The 21,845-nt window shown below is 46.3% G+C and overlaps 1 protein-coding gene across 2 annotated transcripts in view; it reads right to left on the bottom strand.

The window, feature by feature from the left end:
• Positions 1 to 3,517: 3,517 nt before the first annotated feature.
• LOC126540175 (BCAS3 microtubule associated cell migration factor-like) overlaps positions 3,518 to 21,845 on the bottom strand; it is a 70,852-nt gene continuing 52,524 nt past the window's right edge. For both annotated transcript variants that reach the window (XM_050186972.3, XM_050186964.3), the window contains 4 exons: positions 21,586 to 21,683; positions 13,850 to 14,020; positions 9,621 to 9,750; positions 3,518 to 3,927 (listed from right to left, as the gene is read on the bottom strand). In XM_050186972.3, coding sequence (XP_050042929.1) covers positions 9,629 to 9,750; positions 13,850 to 14,020; positions 21,586 to 21,683 — 391 coding nt within the window. In that variant the 3' untranslated portion in view covers positions 3,518 to 3,927; positions 9,621 to 9,628. The remainder of the gene's footprint in view (positions 3,928 to 9,620; positions 9,751 to 13,849; positions 14,021 to 21,585; positions 21,684 to 21,845) is intronic.

Raw genomic sequence — 21,845 nt, forward strand, 5'->3', positions numbered from 1 at the left:
CAAGAATCGGGCATGCAATATATGCCGATGACACCACCAGCTGGACCACCACTGGTTCCAAAGGAGAGAAACAAGACGCCCTTCAACAAGCGACTGACGTCGTCCAGCAATATGCAAAAACAAGCTTCTCCGGTGCTCCCCCAAGAAGTCAGAACTATTAGTCCTTCGACAGAAATCACGAAGAAAGCTCAATGAAATACCCAACATCACACTCACCCTCGATGTCAAAGAAATACCCACAGTAAACCGCGTCGGCATTCTCGGCCTCCACATACAACAGGATGGCGGAGGCGAATACCCCATCCCACGACTCAAGTAGACCACCTTCTAAGTCATGCGAATGGTCAGCCGCATCACCGCCAAACAATACGGACTGAAAGAAGACAACACAACTCGTCCAGGCCCTGATAATCAGCCACATTGCCTACGCTACCCCGTACGTACCCCTCACTACCAAGGAGATGGATCGATTAGATGTACTTCTTCGGAAAGCATACAAGCAAGCGCTCGGCCTACCGCCGGGAACAGGGACACTCAAGATTGAAGCCCTAGGAGTCCATAATACAATAAGAGAAATTATAGATGCCCACCTCACAAGCCAACGAGAACGCCTAGCCCTCACACCAACAGGAAGAATAGTCCTAACGCCCTAGGCTACCCCACACACGGCAAAGGCCACGAACAAGCAATCCACCTGGCCCCCAATTTCAGGGAGCACATCAAGGTAGCCCCTATCCTCGGAAGCATGCACCCGGAACATCATGCCGGTCGTTGCCGAGCTCATGCAAACTCTACAGACAAAATATGGCAGTCTCCCCACCACACTATACACAGATGTCGTGCAGTACCCCCAAAAAGCAGTCATGAAGACCAGCGTTGTCGACCATAACCTACAAGAGGTGGTCTCGATGACGGTCCGCACTGCCAGTGCCTTCGTAGCGGTGGAGACAGCCATCGCCTTGGCCATCACCTCTAGTCTGACCAACGAGTGCATCACAATTATTACCGATTCCCAGGCAGCTTGCGTAGCTACGCGAGAGGCAGAGTATCTTCAATTGCCCACCGTATCCTCAAACAAGCCTGCCAATTTCCGGACGTTGAAATAGTATGGACTCCAGGACACAAGTCCCTCCGTGGAAATCGGTGTGCACATGGTGTAGCCCAAGCTAACGCCCCCCGGGTGCCACAAGAGAGTGATACGGCCGTATCTATGGAGCCCGTACTTTTACAATACGACGCCATACTACACCACCACAGATTGAACAGACGACAATACCCACCTCCACACAAGACCCTCCAATGTGAAGACGCCGTAACATGGGGACAAATACAAACCAATACATACCCCCATTTAAGCAGACTATACGCAATACACCCTACACTATACTCATACAAATTTCCCCTTTGTAACAACTACGCCTCCCTCTATCACACCACCTGGGCATGCCCCAACGTGAAGCCAGCCCCGCAAACACCGAACTCCACACCCGAGCAGTGGGAGGTCGTGATGACTAGTTCGGACCCTCGTAACCAGCAGCAACTGGTGCGGCGGGCCCGGGAGGCAGCAAGAGCCGCAGGAGCCCTGGACTAAGGGCACCTCCCGCACAAGCAGAAAGACACCTGCTTGTCCTTTTTTTTTTAGTAAATGTTTTTCCTCCTCTTTCTTTCTGAAGCCACTCCCATCTGTTCTTCTCCCCTCGCAGTATCATCCCAACTCCTGACCAACAAGACTCATTGTATTGACTGGGAATATATTTTACTGTGAAGCTGCGTAGGTCCAAGATCCAGATTTTGTGGTGTCTGTGTGCAAAAACTATCATGTGGGCCGATCCTGGTGATTTCCAAACTCAATGGCACATACCCCTGTGGGCTTGGGAACCTGCGCCCTTGAAATACCCTCGTCATACCTGGGAACTAAACTATCGTCATCAGCAATGACTCGAGCATTGCAGTCTTTTTCCACAGCTGGCTTGTTGCCGCCTCTTGGTACAAGCACGCGAATGCACTTGTGCAACTGCTCACGTGTTCGTCTTCCACTGCTGGCTCCATTGCAGCTTATCATTCCAGCGTGGAATTTAACTTTTCTGTCGCAATGGGGATATGAGCCATTCATTGTCTTATGTGATAGACATATTTAATGACAGAGGTGATACGCTAATGTGTGTGCGTACCTATATAGTCACGATAACCACAGATCAGGACAATAGAGAGCTTTAGATAAGGGACGCAAGCGGCTTGCGTGCACAAGAACTAGCGGCCACGATACTCACATGCACAGACCCTTATGTCTGGGTGCGCGCGTGCGCAGTACCGTCGCCCCTAGTTCTTGTGTACGCAAGCCACTTGTGTCCCCTAATCTAAAGCTCCAGCAAATGTGTTCGTATCTTTGTTCAAAATTCTGTGTCACCTCTGTGTTGTGCATTAAACAGCCTCGCTGGCCACCCACCTTCACAGAGTGGAATGGCTCATGAATTTTTTTAATTAAGGTCCACTTGTTCAGCTGCCCTGTCTGCAGCTTTATGACACCATGGGCTCTATTCTCGACATGCACAGCAGCTACACGGCTGCCATTATTTGCCATGTTGACTCTCTGACTGGCTGTCGAGAGGTCACGTGTTCCGACATTTGTGCCGGCAAGTGGAAGTCTTGAAAAATGCAATTTTGTGTTTTCATCAAGATGACAAAACATGACGTGGAGCTGCAAATTTTATCGACTAATACTTTTTCTGGCCCTTGGCAGCAAGTTGTGACATCAGCACTTTAAAAAAAAAAAGCAAAGAACGGTAGTGTGCAGAGGCCCGTGCAATGCATCTGCAATTTCGCGAATATATAGTGGCAGTCCAAGATTGCTGCCATGTCAGCTTGCTGATTGGTTGAAGAAATGTGCCGTGAGGAGTGTCACAGGAAGGGCCATTTCATAAACGTCAATGTGATGTTTCGTGACGTTGCACCAGACTGCCATTGCGGAGATGTTCCGCAATAACTTGTGGTGCCGCGAGACACACAAGTTATGCTAATGAGTGGCCATATGCGATGGTGGCCGAGAGGCATGTGTATCGCTGCACTTTCCTCGTCGTTTGGGGCTATGAAAATCTCTTGTTCATAATGCATGCTCACAGCATTTGCATCGATCACGAGTGGTATTGGCATTTGTGTTCTGGGCCATCACTTTTTTTAAAGCACACATTTATTTGAAATAATATTGGTTGAACGTTACAAAACTTCTGCGACTTTTTGCACTTTTCACTGCTGCATTTGTATTGTAGTCAAGATTAATGACTTTCTGCAGCATCACAGGTTATGGCAACAGCAGCTTTTTAATTTATAAAATGAAATGCATGCAAGGCAGCGCCTTGAAGATTCCTCACGTGGTGCTTACTTGCACTGTGTGAAGAAGCTAATCCAAATAATTTTTGTGCCAGAACACTCCTTAGAAAGCACAACGTCTAGCGTATAACCAGGATTCGGTATGTGGCCTAGTGAGAGGCCCTTTAAAAACACCAGTCAGAGGCGCATACAGAGCATCGATAAATTTTTATTGCGCTTCCTTGATGAAATGCATATTATATATATAAGTGCTAAACTATACATACTACACAGCCTTTTATGTCTGCTACATGACAGATCCACCATGTCTAGCAGAAAACAACTTAAAAAGCATTTTTCTCGCTTTTTTTCGTCTCGCTCTGAGTACAAAAGCAATATCGGCACATGCGACATAAACACGTCATTTGAAAATCTCGTCTTGGAGGTTCAAAATTATCTTTTTTTTTTTTTTGTACACGACAATGGTAAATAGTGCTTTTTTTTTTTCTTCACAAGAACAAACACAATAACATTCAACTGGAGTGTGCTGTAGCAGCCCAGGTTCTGTGATCTAAAAATTCATGACTTCTTCTGGTCCACAGGCCCGATTGAGCGTCCAAGCTGCAAAGTAAGGAAATAAAAGCAGGCTGTCATCGATGTTTAGCACCTTAAGCTAGAAAATGAAAAGAAGTATGCGAAATTCCCTTTCATACAGCACTGAGTGTCATACCCGAAGTCGCTGATGCATAAAAAAAAAGAAGAAGCAACAGAAACTTGCAAACATTTGTTTGGGGAATAAAACAACCTGAAAACAATTCCCTATGAAACAAATGTGGGTGCAACTATAGAACTGATACACATTACAATATAGGGCTTGCAAAAGTAGTACTTTAATGCATAATGTAATGGGAAATTTCCAAGGTTTCATTTAAGAGTACGAAATCATTCAAAGTGTTTCACAAGTGGTAAACCTACTTTGTACATATACACAATTTGGGTTCTACACCACAGTACAGTCAACGACTGAATTTTCGGACATGCCTGATATTTGGAACATCTTCGCGGCACCGCAACGAGCCCCACAGAATCAATGAATAAGGACATCTGAAGTTTCGGACGCTCGAACCCCCCGCCGTCCAAATTTCCGGACTTTTTGACGCAACGGAAGGTCCTTTGGCTCCTCGCGCAGCGCCCTTGAGAAGGAAATCGACTTGCAGCCGAAGCATATCACCACTTTGAACCACAACTAGCCGAACCTAGGCGTCACACACCGATTTGGTCTGGCCACGCTGGCTATGTTCATCGCCGCACTTCTGCCTCCGGCGGAGTTCCCGGAGCGGCGCCATTTCGCTTGTTTGCACAGGCCACGTTTTGGCTAGCATGGTGCGTGGTTATGCTGTTGTGTCAAGTGTGCTCTACGACGCTAGACCTAGGTGCTTCGACGCTCATCAGCGAACTCCACTGTTCGCAACTTGAGGATTTCGCTTGCCTTCGATGGCCCCCACTACGTCTTTGTCGTCCTCGCCGATGGCATTGAAGCGCGGAAAGCAGTACCGTCGGTTAACGATGGAGAAGAAAGCCGCCATTATTAAGCAAGTCGTGAGCGGCCGATCGCAGGCTGATGTGCGCAGTGATCGCATGCAACCGGAACGCCGTCCAAACAACTATCAACAAGTTCTTCAAACCACTGCAGCAATAACACCGGCTGCCCGACGATGCACATGTACATAATAAACCGGCAGTCGGCTGCATACCGAGTTTTTGAATGCCTCTTTTTATAGCCACTTCACTGATGCTTTGGCAGGGTTTCGGAAGCCTGGTACTTCGACCTTTACCTCTATATCCGAAAAAAAAAGAAAAAAGGTGCGTTTTTTTTTGCATGCATTCATTTTTTTGGACTGCTTGAATTTTCAGATGTTCTTACGTTCCCTAGAGGGTCTGAAAAATCGGTCGTTGACTGTACATGAGTATCTACCGCTTGAAAACAAATTTGCTGTTCCTAATCATATTTATTGTATATTGCTATCGAATGTATATAGTAGAACCTTGTTGATATAATCCTGGTTCGTATGATTTCATGGTGCAAATGTTTGCGATTCAAAACACAAAAACTAACCCAATATAGCTATGCTTCTTTTTTTACCAGTTGATGCGTTCCTGGAAAACACAATCTTTTGGCACCAACGCTCATTGCATCGCCAAACTGTGATCGTACAATTAGTTTTTTTAGGCTGCTAGACCCTATGTAAACAAGAACAGGCACGGGGCGTGCGCTATCGAGAACAGTTGACTCCGCCGCAGCAGCTTTTCTGCAGTACTCACCCGCCCAAGTAACATGAAAACGCCGGCGCACACTCAGTCTCCTATTTCGGTGGAAGCAAATCTCCTTGCGAGTCGTCGCATGCTGCATTTACAGCGATCGCTTACCTATCTGTGTCACAGCGAGCATGGTGCCACTGGAAGCATACTGCACGCATTTTTAGGCAGTAACTCAAATACTCCGCCGCTCCCTGCTGCAGGCAGTGTGAAGTAAGCGTCATGTTTTGCTCTGGCAGCACTGTATTCTGGTGTTGCCCACTAGCATGGTTTCATCTTGCTTTCCTCTCACCGTCTTCATACATTACACCAATAGGAAAACGACAACGTGCTCGAGCCCAGCCAGATCGACGGGCGTTGCTGTCTCCTGCCGCAACGATTCGTGCCGATTGAGCACATAAAAACTTCCCATCAAAGTGCCCCGTCTGAAGAAGCTGCCGACCCAGGCTGAATATGAGGAGCGCAAGCGTAAGCTTGACAATGCGTTGATGTCTTATGCTGCAACTATTCGTGCAAAGATTTGCATTACATAGATGTGAACTACAGTTGAGCCTGCCGAACCTTTTAATGACTTCGGATCTTGCGTTTTCCCGGCTAGTTCGTTTTTCAAATTTTTTTTTTCAATGCGCACTAATGAGTTTTACTGTATTTGGAGTTATCACTGCTTTACTGGTTGAAATTCAGATGAAAATTAGGTAAAATCTAATTGCTCTTGCAGTTGGGACAGGCATCTCAGTGCCCACTTTTATTCAACTCCTTGTAAATTGCCACATGATGTGTTCGCTTCCATATCTTTCATATCACAACTGACTTGCTTCCATGTTCATGATTATATTGCGCTTAGTGTTACACTGACGAACGTGAAGGACAGGACGCAGACGTACGTAGCGCTACGTATGTCCGCGTCCTGTCCTTCACATTTGTCAGTGTAACACTAAGCGCAATATAATCATGAACGTCCACCAACTAGGCCTGTTCATTGCTGTACTAAATGCCTTGCTTCCATGTATTTCTTATCACAGCTGACATGTGGTCCTTTCACTTATGTTTCTAAGTGCTGCCAGCTCCTCTGGAACACACAGCAACCCTCCTGAAACAGCTACTTTCTACAGCTGCAGGCAGGCGGCGACTCAAGTTTATGCTAGTGCCGCCTTCGCAGCAGATGGCTTTCCCATAGAGAAAGTTTACTTACGATTTCTTTCCCCCCTTAAATACCAGGCAAAAGTAAGTGTGCCAAGTATTACGTTGATCGATACAGACCGCAAATTGCAATCTTTCTGCAACATTTCAGTAAGAACAGAGCAGCGGTAAACATAAAATCATTTTTCTATGATTTTAAGAGAAATATGCACGTCCCTGTATATGAGAAACTAGAGGAAAAAGAATAGCAAGAAAGAGAAAGACAAGACTATTTATGATTTTAAAATACCATTTAGGAGGGTTGTGGCAAGTACTGTAGTAGGGAAGTACCGCTAGATACAAATAAAGATACAGAGGAGGAGGAGGATGTTAGCTGCAGGAGGACCTAGCCTCACTGGTATTGCCAGCAATCACTCCACGCCAGCACCGCCTTTCAGCATAGCTAAGCAGCTTAACAGCTTAAGATCTACAGGTGCATCATTCAGTACGTCCTCATTTAGAGCGCATCACGAGATGGGTGACCATTTTTACTTATGCAGGAAAAAACATGCCCAAACGAAAAAATGTTTGTGCCTACGAAAGGGAGCCTTTCAGCAGACAGTTTCCGATTTAATATATCTGAATGCCGTTTATTTGGACATTGCATGATTTTGTACAGATTTGCAGCCCCTCCACTGGCCCCGTAGACATAATGTGTAAAAACATATGGTATTTCACTCACCTTAGAGTGCGTCATTCAATAATTCAAACTCTGCGTGCACAATGGCATGCTCTTTTGAGCAACAAGACAAGCACAGAGAGATGTTCTTGTTTTGATACGTTGCCAGCGCCTCCTTGAAACCAAAAATAACTCGAGTATATGCCGACTATACCCAGACCACGGGACAAGCCAAGCCACTAAGTTGTCAAGGCAGAACTCGTGTGTTTGCCGTGTGTCCCACTCATGTCTAGATTTTTTACGTTTTACATCTACCTTTATGTTTTTGTTAACAATGGTGAAGCTGTCTCAGGCAACTTCGTTATCTTCTGTTACTAATTTTTGTCTCTTAGAATAATCAAGCGCCACCAAATGCTGCCAGCTCAACTCTTGATGTCGGCGATAGGGGAGGGGGGGAGGGGTATTCAGTAAGTGTTCACTTGACAGGCTTTCCATTGTGGCTGGTACAGGGTATGATCAAGAAAACAGCCTTTCACAGCCAGTTTCATTCTTGCTAGTTCAGCTCCAGTCAATCAGCAGTGGCCAAAATGAACAGTTCACTAGGTGGACACTTACTATTGCTAAGTAGACCCACGATCATTTCGTTGTCGGAGTGCATTCGACCTCTATTTGAGATAGCAAGAGACAGATTTAGTGCATACACTGACCATGTTTTCATTTATTTGTGGCGATGGAATGACAATATTCAAAATTCAGACTGACCAGGTCGCATGCAGCAATGTGTTTACAAGCCTTTCTGGCAAATTGCGGAACAAAGAAAGTTACATTCTTGGCGAATTCATTATTTCAGATTCCCAATTATTCGGACTTTTCAGCAGTCCCTTCGGAGTCTGATCTATTATTCGGCCAAATGTAGTATAGAACATCATAGTACTGATACACTCATTCTAGACAGCAGTATGCTTCTTTATTCTGGTGGCTTTGGTCAGGGCACATTACAGACGCCGACCGATTTTTCGGTCTCCAAAAATCGGACATGCTCTATTATTCGGTCTGCTTCGCGGCACCGCCATTCTCCCCATAGACCATAATCTATAACAACTGCCGAAAGTTTGGACACCTTGCAACCTCTAGTCTGATTTTCCGGACACTCCTTGAGCCAACTCGATCGAGAGCACCATGCACCGACTCTGACCGGTGCATGGTTCGATTAGCTGAGCGCCATTTTTGTTTTGAACGGAGCCTCCTTGCTGCCCCACGAAGTGGCGCTACTGGAAATCCCCACTCATCATCATCGTTTCTGTCTGGTTCGATAGAGTTGCTACAGCAGTTCCGGTATCAGCTTAGTAAGCCACGTCAAGACAATCCAGCAGCTGATTTATTTGTTTCTTTGTGCACAACGCTGCGAGTAGGCTACGTTTTTCGTTTGTGCGATTGGTGTCGGTGTGATGGCGTGGCGGTGTTTGCTTTGTGTGCTGTGTCGAGGTTGCGGTGATCCAACGCGGCATATGGAAACATTGCGTCAAGTGTCTAGTGGTGCAGGCAGACTGCCCTGGGGAATGCTGGCATGCGGGTGCCGGAAGGCCTATGATTTGTCGCCTTCTGATGTGCTCCCTATTGATGCCGAAAATGTTCTGCGGGGACCTGCGCAGCAGTTGCATTGCGATTCCGGACACCGTCTCATTTGACAGTTTCACAGGTGCTGACATGCTGTACTGACATGCGCAGAACTCGATGACGGCGAGATCATTCGTCAGGTTTCTGCTGCACTGCCGGACGATGACACACCATCTGCTACACTGCCGTCGCGTGCGGAGCTAGTACAAGCAGTGACTGTGCTTTCAGCCGCCTATAGTGACCATACGACCCTCTCCGAGATTCAGGCTTATCTGATTGCGTGTAAACAGAACAGCGTGCAACGACGCATTGACGATTTCTTCAAGCTTACTGCCAAGCCCGAATAAGTGCGTGGAAATAAAGGATTTCATTCTTTTTTTTCTTAATCTGCTTTTTCGGACATTTCCGCAGGCACCATGAGGTCCGAATAAACGGTCAGCAACTGTATACATGCCACAAGAGTGTTTCATTTACCTTTGATCCAGTGCTTACACATGTGAAATTTCAAGGAACACTAATTTATAACCGGGCAAAGTACAATAGGAACCCCAGACAGCACATGCCCATCCAAGAGAACACTCACAGTGAGAGTCACATAGAGTCTTGCTGGGTAGAGGAAAAGACCAGTAAGTGCTCTGTGCTTTGGCTGGGCGAGTGGTAGAGGGACACGTCCGAGTTGCACCGAGAGCCAACATCTTCGAAGCATGCCAATTCTGTTGAGTGAACACAAGGAACAGGAGTGATTAAACTAGGTGTACCTTTTTTAGTCACGCATGTAAATCAGTGGGATAGCAAGTGCAACATTCCTTTGTGGTTCATGACGAAGTTACCTCATAACTTTCTTTATGGTGTTTATTAGTATTAAGCAGAAATTAAGCAACACCCCCCGCCCCCATGCCACCACTGCTCACACACTCTTCCTAAAGCGCCGCCAAAACAATCTTGAGACGACAACTATTTGGCCGTTATCATTTTGCTGCCTTTTTCTCTCCTTTCGAATGGCAGTAGTTATCAGTCTCTCCTGGGGTGTGAAGGCCAATTTTCTCATTGATTCGGCACCCGCACGGTTAACTCGAGATGTGTTCAGAAAAACCATCCATAGGAATGATCATGTGTAATCGTTGTTGCTTCGTTAGTTCAACCTTCTTTGTTTAGACTGATCCAGAGACTAAGAAAGGGATTCAGTACATAGTGAGCTGGTCTGTATGATTGTGGAAAGTGTTACGGCGGGAGAAAACGACAGTTGCGTTAAGGTTTTCCTTTTGCTTCATTATTTCTTTGAGTGACAGCTCACCGCGATGCTGGCAGATCCTTAGAACCATATACCCATTATATGGGTTAGATAAGGTGGAAAATAAAATCATGCGAAACAGCGTCCATCATGAAACCCTGCAATATGAATGTTACCCGTCACCTCGTCTTGTTTTTTCCCAATTGTACAGCACTTTTCGTGCGAAATTGGCAACTCGAAACGAGTCTCAAGGAGCTGAGAAATTAAGTGATCTACTAAGGGAGAGAGCCAAGGCAACAGCCAAACAGGAAGGAAAGGCGAAAATGAGCAAATTGAACCTTTGTTTGTGAAAATATTTATGGAGCAACATCATCTTTATTTAAAAAGGAAGTATAGAAAACACCACCAGAAGTGGAGAATGATTCTGGGTTTGTTTTGAATGATGCTTCTACAGTTATCAGTTGAGCTGCCTGATGTAGCCACTTTTCTGCTGGGTTTATGTGGATGTTTTCCTAACCTTTCGCGGTTGGCGTAGTACGTCTAGAACTGCAGCGTCCTGTGCTCTACATGGTTGTACGAGACTGGCGGCCACGCATCGTTATGCAACTTCCCTAATAACAATACGAGTTGGTTTTGGCACTTGGTAGAGCAGTAAATAAGGGATCCAAAATAACTGTGATTGCTCTGCAAATATATATTTCTTTATAATTCTTCCAGAGGTAACTCAAGAATCGCTACTAGAAATTTTTATTTTACACTTTCACTTGTTTATGTTTTCTTCCTGCACTTCTTTTCTGTGAGAGTCCACTTGATGTGTTTCCTTGTTTGTCAAGTAAAGGAGAGGTGTACCTCACGGGCGTGCCTGTGAAGATGCACCTTATTTCATTTTTATTTTGTGGGTTTACGCGTCTTCATGAACGGTGGGAACATTTGTACTAGTAAAGGTACTTCCCCCCTCATTTGCACAGAAAAGTTACCCCAAGTTTACCCCCCCCCCCCCCCCACGAATCAAAATCCTAGGTACGTGCCTGCCTACTTCATATAAACTTGAAAGCTCTAGAAAAAGAAAAGTACCCCTACAAATAACAGCAAACAACAATGATTAACTCTTTGGAAAAACAAACCAGCACAACTGTCAGCAGAAAGCAAACAGCCAGAGAAAATGCTCGTTTCCCATGTTAGAGAAAATGCTAGTTTCCCATGTTCGCTAACCAGGGCCCCTTTCATGCTGCTATTGGCTGAACCATGTTGAAGCCTTCACAGCAATGTGGAGAGCATTTAAAATTGAATTTAGCATCAAGTGTGGCTTGACACGAATGTTTCCTTCAGGCTATGTTGCAAGGCTGCTAGTGAAGGCTAAACTTGCATATAACCTGCCAGTCATATGTGCACTTTATTATAGCAGTTTTGGTACTGCTTACCTCATTAACTCAAACAATCGGCTAAGCCAAAATTTTCTGCGGCAGCAAACCATTTCTCATACGTGCCATGTATTTATCGCCCTTTCTCTTTTTTCTCGCAGATATCTTGAAATCTTGTTCGAGAGCGGAACAAATACTCCACCACTGAAACGTTTTAACAAACTTCGCGCAAGGCCACCACGCCTACCACGAAGTGGACGTTTCCCCCGAATGTCAAGTCGGAACGTAGCGGCATAACAACTTTCTCAGGCAACCATGTGGCACTTCATGTGACGGGAGTCGTGTGCACAGAAGCAGGCACACTTGACACAGTTCGCTTTGTTCACTTTATGCAATGCACGTGATTTACCGACAGAGGCATGATTTCTGTTTCAACACGAGCATTAAGGAGCCCGTGTCGCAGAAAACCTGTTGCCAGACGTCGCTTCGGCTAAAAGATTTTCAAACCACGTATACCCAAGCTCTCCTTGTGATGCAAGAAATTTACTGAACTAATTGAATTTCTCAAGCTAAAATACGTAGAAAAATTGTAAACTATGACTTACACACAACCTACAGACATAATAGCTCTCGGATTGCAATTTTAGTATACAAGAAGACATATTTCTTTTGCACATCAACTCAAAGAAGCCCCTTTTCCAGTGTTTCTACAATTAACAGACCGGCTGTGGTATCCGCCATTCGTGTGCGCCGGCGTGCAGGTGTCTCGGACACCATGGAGCGGCACGCCCGTAACCTAGCAATACCTTCAGCTGGCGCTTGCCTCCGCTGCATTGTGGCCCACGCAAAGGGTCGTGTTTCTACCACAAAGCCTGCTTACGTGCATAGTGTTCAAGGCCAGCGCTTCCCGGTAAACATTACGGTTACATACGCTTCAGTTGTCAGGAAGCGTAAGAAGCAGTCAGGGATGGTTGAGTGCTATTGCGTTCCACTGTTAAAGGTGAAGCTTAAGCATACTCCAAATTTTTTATTTTATTCTACGCAATGCACATGGCCCAGATTTTTTTATTCTACGCAACATAGAATAAAAACACACATGCCACATGCGTTCCGACACATCCTGCCCGCATAGCGCATACTCGTGAATGCTCACGTCGCTTGCGTATGCAACGCAGGTGGCACAGACTTACTGCGAACGGTGCCACAGAAAGCGATGTGAGCATTCACGAGTATGCAATATGCAAGCAGGATGTAACGGGTGAAATTACTGTCGCCGAAATCGCTGGGATGGCTACAAGCGGAGAGGACGGTGAAGGCGGCGGCGACGACGAAAGACCTCGAGAGGTGCCAACATCAGCCAAAGCAAGAAGCATGCTTCGCTTGCTGTGAAATGAAGTCGAATGCAGCGGTGGAAACAATCAGCTCCTGTGATGTGTGAAGCAATTCGATGACACATTTCTAGGTCCAAGTGCTACCATGAAACAGACCAGCCTCACGCGGTTTTTATGCACTGAATAAAATGACAGTGTTGAAAAACGGAGCTGGTTGATATCGCTGGCATTTTTTTTCGCACCTTTACAAAAGCCAGTTTAGAAGCTCTTGTTGAAAAGATGGTCAGTAATGATCAATTAAAAAAAAAAGAGAGCTAGACTTTTCACTGCAATTTCCGCAGTTTTGCTAATAGAAAATCCGGGTTATATCAAAATGTTTTCCGGTTCTTACTACTTCAAGTTAACCAGCTATTACTGTACAGCAAATAAGACAGGGATATCATTGCAAGAGGAGCATCTAAAATTTTTGCTCTCTTGACATCTCAATAAATCTACACAATTCTTGAAAGCTTCAATAATAAATTACATGCACTATTGCCTCACAACTTCTGATTGCCAAGGCTGAGCACCAAACGGCAAACCAAAAATCAAATTATGGAGTTTGGCATCCCAGAGAAACGCACAGGCTATGAGAGACATCGTTTCGGGGGGTTCGGATTAAGTTCGACCACCTGGGGTCTAGTAAGTGAACATCGTTCCATTTAATCACCAATAGCACGTGCCTGCCAAAGAAGGAAATCAATGTGGCAGCCTCGTAATCAGTAGCTGAATGCCAGAGCCACCGCAGTAGACGAGGCAAATGATGAGAGCATTATGCACTAGAAACAAGTGACTGCCATGGCTTGATGAGTCAACCAGCTCCTAATTAAAGGGCAGTGCCACCACTCACCACTGCCGCTAGAAGTGCGCGCTGCTTGTCTTTCTTTGTACGGCGACTCGTTCATGGCGTCGGCGATCCTTTCCATGAGCTGCTCCTGCCCGTTGGCATGAGAAGAGGCGCCCGAGCTGTCGGACCAGTGCCCGCACACTTCCAGAAGGCTAGGTGGCCCTTCAAAGCTACCTGATGAATCCAAAAACCAGGGAAGGATCTAAGCAGCAGCACCCCTGAAGATGGGGCATTGGGGTTATTCATTCCAGTAATACCTTCTGAAACAATAGCCGCTAAAGGTAAAAGTTGCGCCATGGCAGTTCTCCTTCTTCAATCATTTACGTACACCACTACTGTCCCCTTTCACAAAGGAAAGAAATTACTAGGAGGGAGCAGCACGTAACAAAATTGAAGTCAAGAAAAGTCGACCCAACATGGGATCATGTTGCAATAAGTTTTAGTTTCTTCCATGGCTGTGTTCAGCACATGCTGTTCCGAAAAAAACAATGGGTGCAACAGCAACATGTGGCTGCCATACTTACACGGTGCAATGAAGGCGAAAAATTTATATGTTGCAATAAATGACTGAAGATGCACAAGCATATCAGGAGAAAATGTGCACAGAGCAGTTGGCAAAGCACCCAAATGAGTGTTCGTCGATTAACACCTGCTGGAAGCCAAGCACACTGGGACAAGTCCGCTGGGCACAGGCAAAAGGGATGGGTTCAAGGAAAGTTGGCTTGCAAAGGCTGGCTGCATGAAGCAATGCTCCTTTCTATTTAACTGTATAAACTTGTGCAAGGGCCAAACTTTCCTTTGCAATTTTGATGAGATGGGCCTCTCACACGGAACTGGGCCATTTGGTCTACTTTTTTTTCAACTACATGTTAAGGGAACTTGCACACATTTCCATGGGACACCTCCCTAGATTTGTTCATTGCGACGAGGTCCTCTTTCTGCTTCACCAATGTACGGACTTGCCATCAATGCTGAAGCTGCAGCCGGCTGCTTGCTTGCCGTGCACCTTGGTGTACGTGACAAACATGAGCTTAAATGCAGCGTTGTCGCCATTAAATGCTTTTTTTTTCCATTGTGGACTACCGGTAGCTGACAGATGAGCCAAAGGAGCTGGCTGAGCTGGCTGCGAAAACTAACCGCACAAAGAAAAGATGGTGCTGCCGACGCGCGGTGCTAAGGAGGCTTGTCAGTGTTTCTTTAATTGCAATAGCATTTATATGGACACTCCAAACAGATTTCTGCCTTCGCTGTCAGGTTCCGTATAAAGTCCAAGGGCGATAAAAATCGTTGCCGCACACACTACAGTAGTATCTCGATGATATGAATTCCTCGGGAGCACACGAAATATTCATATCATCCCAAATTCGTATGAGCCACAGCAAGCCAAGCTGAACATGAAAGTGAACACCAACTTTATTGGGCACAACTACTTCTGACCGAAAAAGTCTGTAATGTTCTTTTGCACTTTCTTGCCCTCAATGTCGCTGACAAGACCCGCCTGAAAGGGATAAAATCGTGCAGCGGTTTCGTCGCTCACACTGCCGGCATTTACGGCGCGGCGCAGGACATTGAGAGTGTGAAGGGTTTCTGACGTCTGCGTCTTCACCATCAGTGTCAGTCTAGATTTCATACACTTTGTCGACCAAGTCTTCAATGCACCTTAACCCGCAGGTCGCAATGTTGTTGTCCGCGGTGACAAAGTTTTGAGTGGTAAGCTTGAGTCCCCAAACTTTCACAGCCTTTAATCACCAAGTCCTCATCAAGCTCTTGGTTATCTTCAGTCGGAGCCGGATACTGTCTCTTGCCAAATTCACAATTGCGAAAACAATGCGCGATTGTCTCCGAGATTACATTGGCCCAAGACATGGCCAAGAAATGCAACGCATCGAGTAGACTAATCCGCAAATTCTTGTCTTTGCCATCAATTTTTGCCAGCAGGTGCCTTACTAAAAGTCCTTTGAAGTGATGCTTGACATTCTGAATTATTCCCCCGTTCAGCGGCTGCAGATGGCTCGTAGTGTTCGCAGGCAGGAACCTTACGGTGACGTTGTTAAAGATTGTCTCCTTTGGATGGGCCGAACATTGGTCTACGAAAAGCAAAATCTTTCAGTTCCTCGCAGCCATTTCCTGATCCAGGGTTGTGACGAACTCGTGGAAAAAATCCGCGGTTGTCCATGCTTTCTTGTTTCATTTGTACAAACAAGGTAAACGTCCTGCCGATTGGAAGCACCTCGGCTGTTTAGACTTGCCTATGACGGTAAGCTGCATTTTCTCTGAGCCATCTGCATTCACGCAAGAACATTTGTACAAACAAGGTAAACGTCCTGCCGATTGGAAGCACCTCGGCTGTTTAGACTTGCCTATGACGGTAAGCTGCATTTTCTCTGAGCCATCTGCATTCACGCAAGAAAGCACGGTCAGTCTTTCTTTACTTTTTTGGCTGTTCTGGCAAGCCTGTCCCTTCACGCACAAGCTCCTCTCCAGCTGCAAACTGGCGGCGGAGACGTGGAGGTGAAGGGAAGAGGGTGTGAAAAAGGACAGCAGCCGTGCATTAGCCATGGTGGCTACGCCCCCTCTCCAAGACCAGCCACACCACCCCGGTCACGTGCGCAGGTCATTGGCACGTTCGTATCATCCGCTAAAGCTTGAGAAACTGTTTGTGTAATCCCAAATCACAGCGTAGTCTATATAACATAGACCGTCCGAAACAACTTAAAAATTTGTATCATCGCGAAATTCGGATTAGCCATAAGCGTATCATCGAGATTCTACTGTATGCGGTACATGCGAGTGAAAGTGTGTGAGGGTGAGCCGGTGATTGCGGCTCAATCTCGCGCACACAAGGGAGGGAAGTGGGGAGGAAGTGCGCCGTCTTCCATTGTGTGCAAGGCTTCGGAGGGGGATGACGGTAGGGATGGTAGGGGGGGGGGGGGTTCCACTTCAAGCGCTTTGTTTCCGTGGCTTAGTTCGCGCTGATGCGAGATGCAGCACGACGAACAATTCGCCCACTGCTGCTGCCGTGCTTCCTCACTCCAGTGTTCTGACACCGAGTTTCCACATTCATCGAGTGAAATGAGTTCATGTTTGCTTGTGCGCACGTGACACCATGCTTGCCAATTTAGTTAGTATGCCCCTGTTTACAAGTTTATACGGCCGATAAAACTACTATCCTTACTTCGCACAGATGTCCACTAATTTGCTATCGCAATCGGTGCTTCGGCTTTCGGGCAAAACTGCAACTTTTTTCCCCCATATTTTGGGCTGCCAAGATGGGGGTGCGGCCCACACATGAGTGAAGTTAAAGTTTATATGCCCAACAAGAGAGAGAAAAGAAAGATACATTGTTGTCGGGGGGCTTGACATAAAGGCAAATGATGCCCGACTAAGTGTAAGACCCCTAATAACAAAGTGTTAACATTCAAAAGACGGCACAAAAAAGGAAGAAATAATAGCCATAAACAAACCAATAAACAAATCAATTGCTAACACAAGCAATTGGAGCGTGATGACAATGCAAGGTTGAATTAAAGGGCAGTGCGGTCAAATAATTCAGACAATGAAAAAAAAATTTCAGTTTCACCCGAAAGGCGGAGCACCCATTGCCAAAGCAAATTAGTGGATAGCTAGCTATACGAAGTAAGGATAGTAGCTTTATCGACCATATAAACTTGTAAGCATAGGCATACTAACTAAATTAACAAGCATGGTGTCACACACGCACGGACAAACACGAACACATCTCACTCGGAAACCACAGAAATTTGCTGTCAAAACGCTGGAGTGAGGAAGCATGGCAGTAGCAGCGAGCGAATTGGCCTTTGTACTGCACCTCACATCAACACGAACTAAGCCGCGAAACATAGCGTGCGGTGGACTCTGTTGCTGTTGCAGATGGCTTTCAAGATACAGTGGCCCAGGCAGGCCGCGCCCCCTCCCTACCCTCCTCCTGGATACCTGCGCACAATGGAAGATGGCACGCTTCTTCCCCGCTTTCCTCACTTGCATGTGAGAAATTGAGCCGCAATTGCTGGCTCACCCTTGCACACTGGCATGGTGACTATCTTATCGCCCTTGGGGTTTATACAGAATCTCACAGCGATGGCGATGGCAAAAATGTGCCTGGAATGTCCATATAATTGCTATCGCCATAAAAACAATAAAAAATACGCCCCATATATATATATATATATATATATATATATATATATATATATATATATATATGCAGGCAGTAATACGCAGCTAGCCGTGCCCGCCATGTTGCCATTGTGGTGGCGTTTTTTCTGGAGATCATGCCAAGCGCAATGCACCAGCTGGGAGACGAGGCACGGAAAGGTATCTTGCCTCTCCGCATGCAGCAGCACCAGACGTGGGCTCCGAGTTGAACTTCCCTCATACCATGGCTCTTGTTTGTGCTACAGTGGTCGTCGCTTGTCGCTAAGGATAAAATTAGGCATCGGCTTCACTGTTTTGTGTGAAGAATAAACTGTAGCTGATGTATTGCGTCACTGGCGGCAGTGATGCGCTCGGGCCAGGTGGCCAGCTCCCTGCCATTAACTTTGCCTTCGTGCAGGTGTGTGTGTGTGTGTATGTGTGCGTGCGTGCGTGCTATAGTACTAGAAAACCTACATTTTTCATCAACCAATGGTATATAACATGGAAAATGGTGGACATAAGACGCCACGCCACGGGGTTATACAATCATTATGTAAACCCATTTACCTATAGTTATTTATATTAATTTTTATGTTTTTATTATTTTTTCAATCACTTATGGGTTAGACAGTGGCACTACATGCAAACTTCTCCCATTTCACAACATGCTGCAGACCTAGTTTTGGATAGAACAGACTTCGGATATCAAGGACCTTTTTCGCTGGATTATCATGGTCCGCTGTAGCAAGTGTTTGCTGCATACATGCATTAGGAAGCAAATGTTTATGCGCCTGCATTTGGACTTACACGTGCACTGGTAGTTCAGCGCTTTAGCTGTTTAAATTGTCATTGTTCTAGTCCTTGTAAATTAGCCAGAATGTATTTTATGTCACACGACTGCAATATAAAAAATTCATGATCAGTGGGTGACTACAACTAGTGAGTTATAAACAGGACCTGTTACATTGGGAGAGCTGCTACAGTATTTTCAGAGTGGCAGCGCCAATTGTGTCCTATGAATGTTATACAGCATGGGCCGCTTATAACGTAGGTCGTGGGAGTCGGGAAAATCTGCATTATAAGCGGTACTGCACTATATCAAATACGCCATTTTTAGGCTCTTATATTGGTCAACCCACTTTTTATTATTTATTTTACAACTTAACGCACAATAAAGCACCAGAATTGGACACTAAACAAAAAGTGTTTTTTTCTTCATCAATGAAAAAATGCTGTTATCTTCGTCTGGCGCTGAGCCTTCACCACATTATGCACCATCTCATCTTCAACAGCGATCAGACGCTGGGAAGCTTTCTTGCTCAAGCCCTTCTGCGCGCAGTACATCCTGAGCTTGCTTATGTAATCCAGTGCATCTCTGTGCGAAAGTTCCGGTGTGCTGTCTCCTTTGTCGTCGTCGTCATCGTCCGATACATTGTCATCGCGATCATGCACTGCTGCTACAATTGCTTCGTCTGTGCCTGCTTCTTCGCAGACAAAGTCATCGCAATCCTCGTTCACGAAGCCTTCGAATGTGTCATCCTGTCCAACAATGTTCTTTTTCACCAGATCCGACCACACATCACCCGCGTTGAGGACTTCGTCGACATCGTTGCCGCGGTGGCTATCGTCGCTCCTCACATCAGGATCGCTGACCACGGCGTTGCGCACAAACCCCGCCTTTGCGAAAGAGTTGGCGATAGTTGATGCTTTAATCTGCCACCAAGATGCCGTGATCATGTTGATAGCACTCCGCAGGTTTACCTTCATTGCTTCATCTCGCTGAAAGTCAATCAACACTCTTTCGGATATGGGCCTTTTATAATTCGCTTTCACTGCAGCGATTACGCCTTCGTCCATCGGCTGGCTCTTGGCTGTCGTATTTGCGGGCAAGAACTTGAGGCTCACTGCACTGAGCTTTAAGCTTACATGATGGGCACTGCAGTTGTTAAGAACTAGGACAACTTGTCACTTTTCTGACACCATGTCCTCGTCAAATTTTTGAAGCCAAGTTGAAAATAGCTCCCGAGTCATCCATGACTTTCTGTTGGCCTTATATGTAATCGGCAGGCACTCTCTTTTTTTGAAACAGCGCAGCCGTGCCGACCTTCCGATCACAAATAAGCGCCTCTTGTCGCTGCCATCCACACTGGCGCAGAAGAGAACGGTAAACCGCTCCTTCGAAGCCTTTCTACCGGAGCAGCGTTCGTGGGACAGTGCGAGTGTGCAGTTTGGGAGCAAATTGTAAAACACGCCAGCCTCATCTGCATTGTAAATGTCCCGCTCCGCGTACTTCGCCAGCATGGTTTCCATGTTTATACTGAGCCAGGCCTGAACAGCAGAATCATCAACTTGTGCGCTCTCCCCGGAGATAACACGGCAGCTTATTCCGTGCCGGTCCTTAAACCGCTGAATCCACCCATTTGATGAGTTGAAACTATTGTGGCCGAACAAGTTTGCAAATGACCTGGCCTTTGCTTGCAGAATCGGACCACTCACGGGCACATTCTGGGCTCGCACTTTGCAGAACCACTTGAACAAAGCGGTGTCGACATCTTCATACTTTGATGAACGTATCCGCTTCCTTGCTAGTGATCCACAATTTTCTTGCAGTTGCTGTTGCACCTTGTCCCTGTTCTTCCAAATTACCGACGCTGTTGTGTCGGTGATGCCGTACTTCTGCGCGATGGAAACCTTCGTTAGGCCACTTTCGACGTCTTTAATAATGCTTTGCTTTGTCTCCAGGGATAACGCTTGCCGTTTTCTTGAGTTGGAAGGATCAGGCGGCATGGCAACTTAACCCAGCGCGACACAAGTAGTGCGACACAAACGCAAGACAAGGAAACACATTTTCCAGTAGCTAGGCCTACGACACTGGCAGCGCACTTTGGTATCACAAGACGACAACTCGCGCGCACCCACACAGGAGAAAAAGCAGAAGACTGGCGCATGTGCAAAGCCAGCCTGTCAACCGGCCACCCCCAGCAAATGGACCTCCCCAACATTTCCCCTTCTCGCCCTCTGAATGGGACCCACCCCGTTACGACGGCGGTGCCGGTGCTTGGTCTGGCTCGGCCCCGCCATGGCCTCGCCCTCGCGGCGCTGCACAAAGAAAAGCAAAGGATAAGGCCGCTAGTTGCACTTCTTTCTTCGCACGCTGTACAGTCTCTCTCTCCTCTATTTTTCTCCCCTCTTGCGATGGGTTTTGTGGCTTTCTTCTCCTTTTTTGTAGAGGGTGCGGGCATCGTAGTGCCGGGGGATGCGCTCCCTTCTCTTCAGAGAAACCGCACTATACCCGGTCTTCCGCCGTGCGCGACCGCGCACTAAGCGGTACGCTGATACATTAAACTCTATGGGAGGCGTACTGGTGGTCACATAAAGCCACATTATATGCGGTCCCACACTATAGGCGGTTACATTATAAATGGCCTATGCTGTACATTTTATCACTTGCAAAAGTTCAGTTCTCAGTAGAAATGACACATCGGACAACTTGGGACACTAATTTGTTGATTTTGCTTGACTCGCTATTTGTGTTTCAGCTACAACAAAATGTTGAGCCACAACGGTGCCTTGCTGTGCCTTACCAGACGTAGCCTCGATCAGGAGCGGAGGAAAAGCGCTGTCCGAGAGGTAATGACTCATGGATGGTACAGCTACGGGAACTGACATGGGGCCAGAAAATCTGCAACAGAAAGGAAAAAGTTTTCATTCACATGAAACTATATTACATGCCAATGCGAGTCATGTGGGGTCTCCAGTTACAACTAGAGGAAGCAATATTTACTTTTCTGTTTACTGTCAAGATTCCGTTTTAAGTGTAACCAGATTTGCAGACAGATATTCA

This window comes from Dermacentor andersoni, chromosome 3, assembly GCF_023375885.2.
Source record: "Dermacentor andersoni chromosome 3, qqDerAnde1_hic_scaffold, whole genome shotgun sequence".
NCBI classification, from domain to species: domain Eukaryota; kingdom Metazoa; phylum Arthropoda; class Arachnida; order Ixodida; family Ixodidae; genus Dermacentor; species Dermacentor andersoni.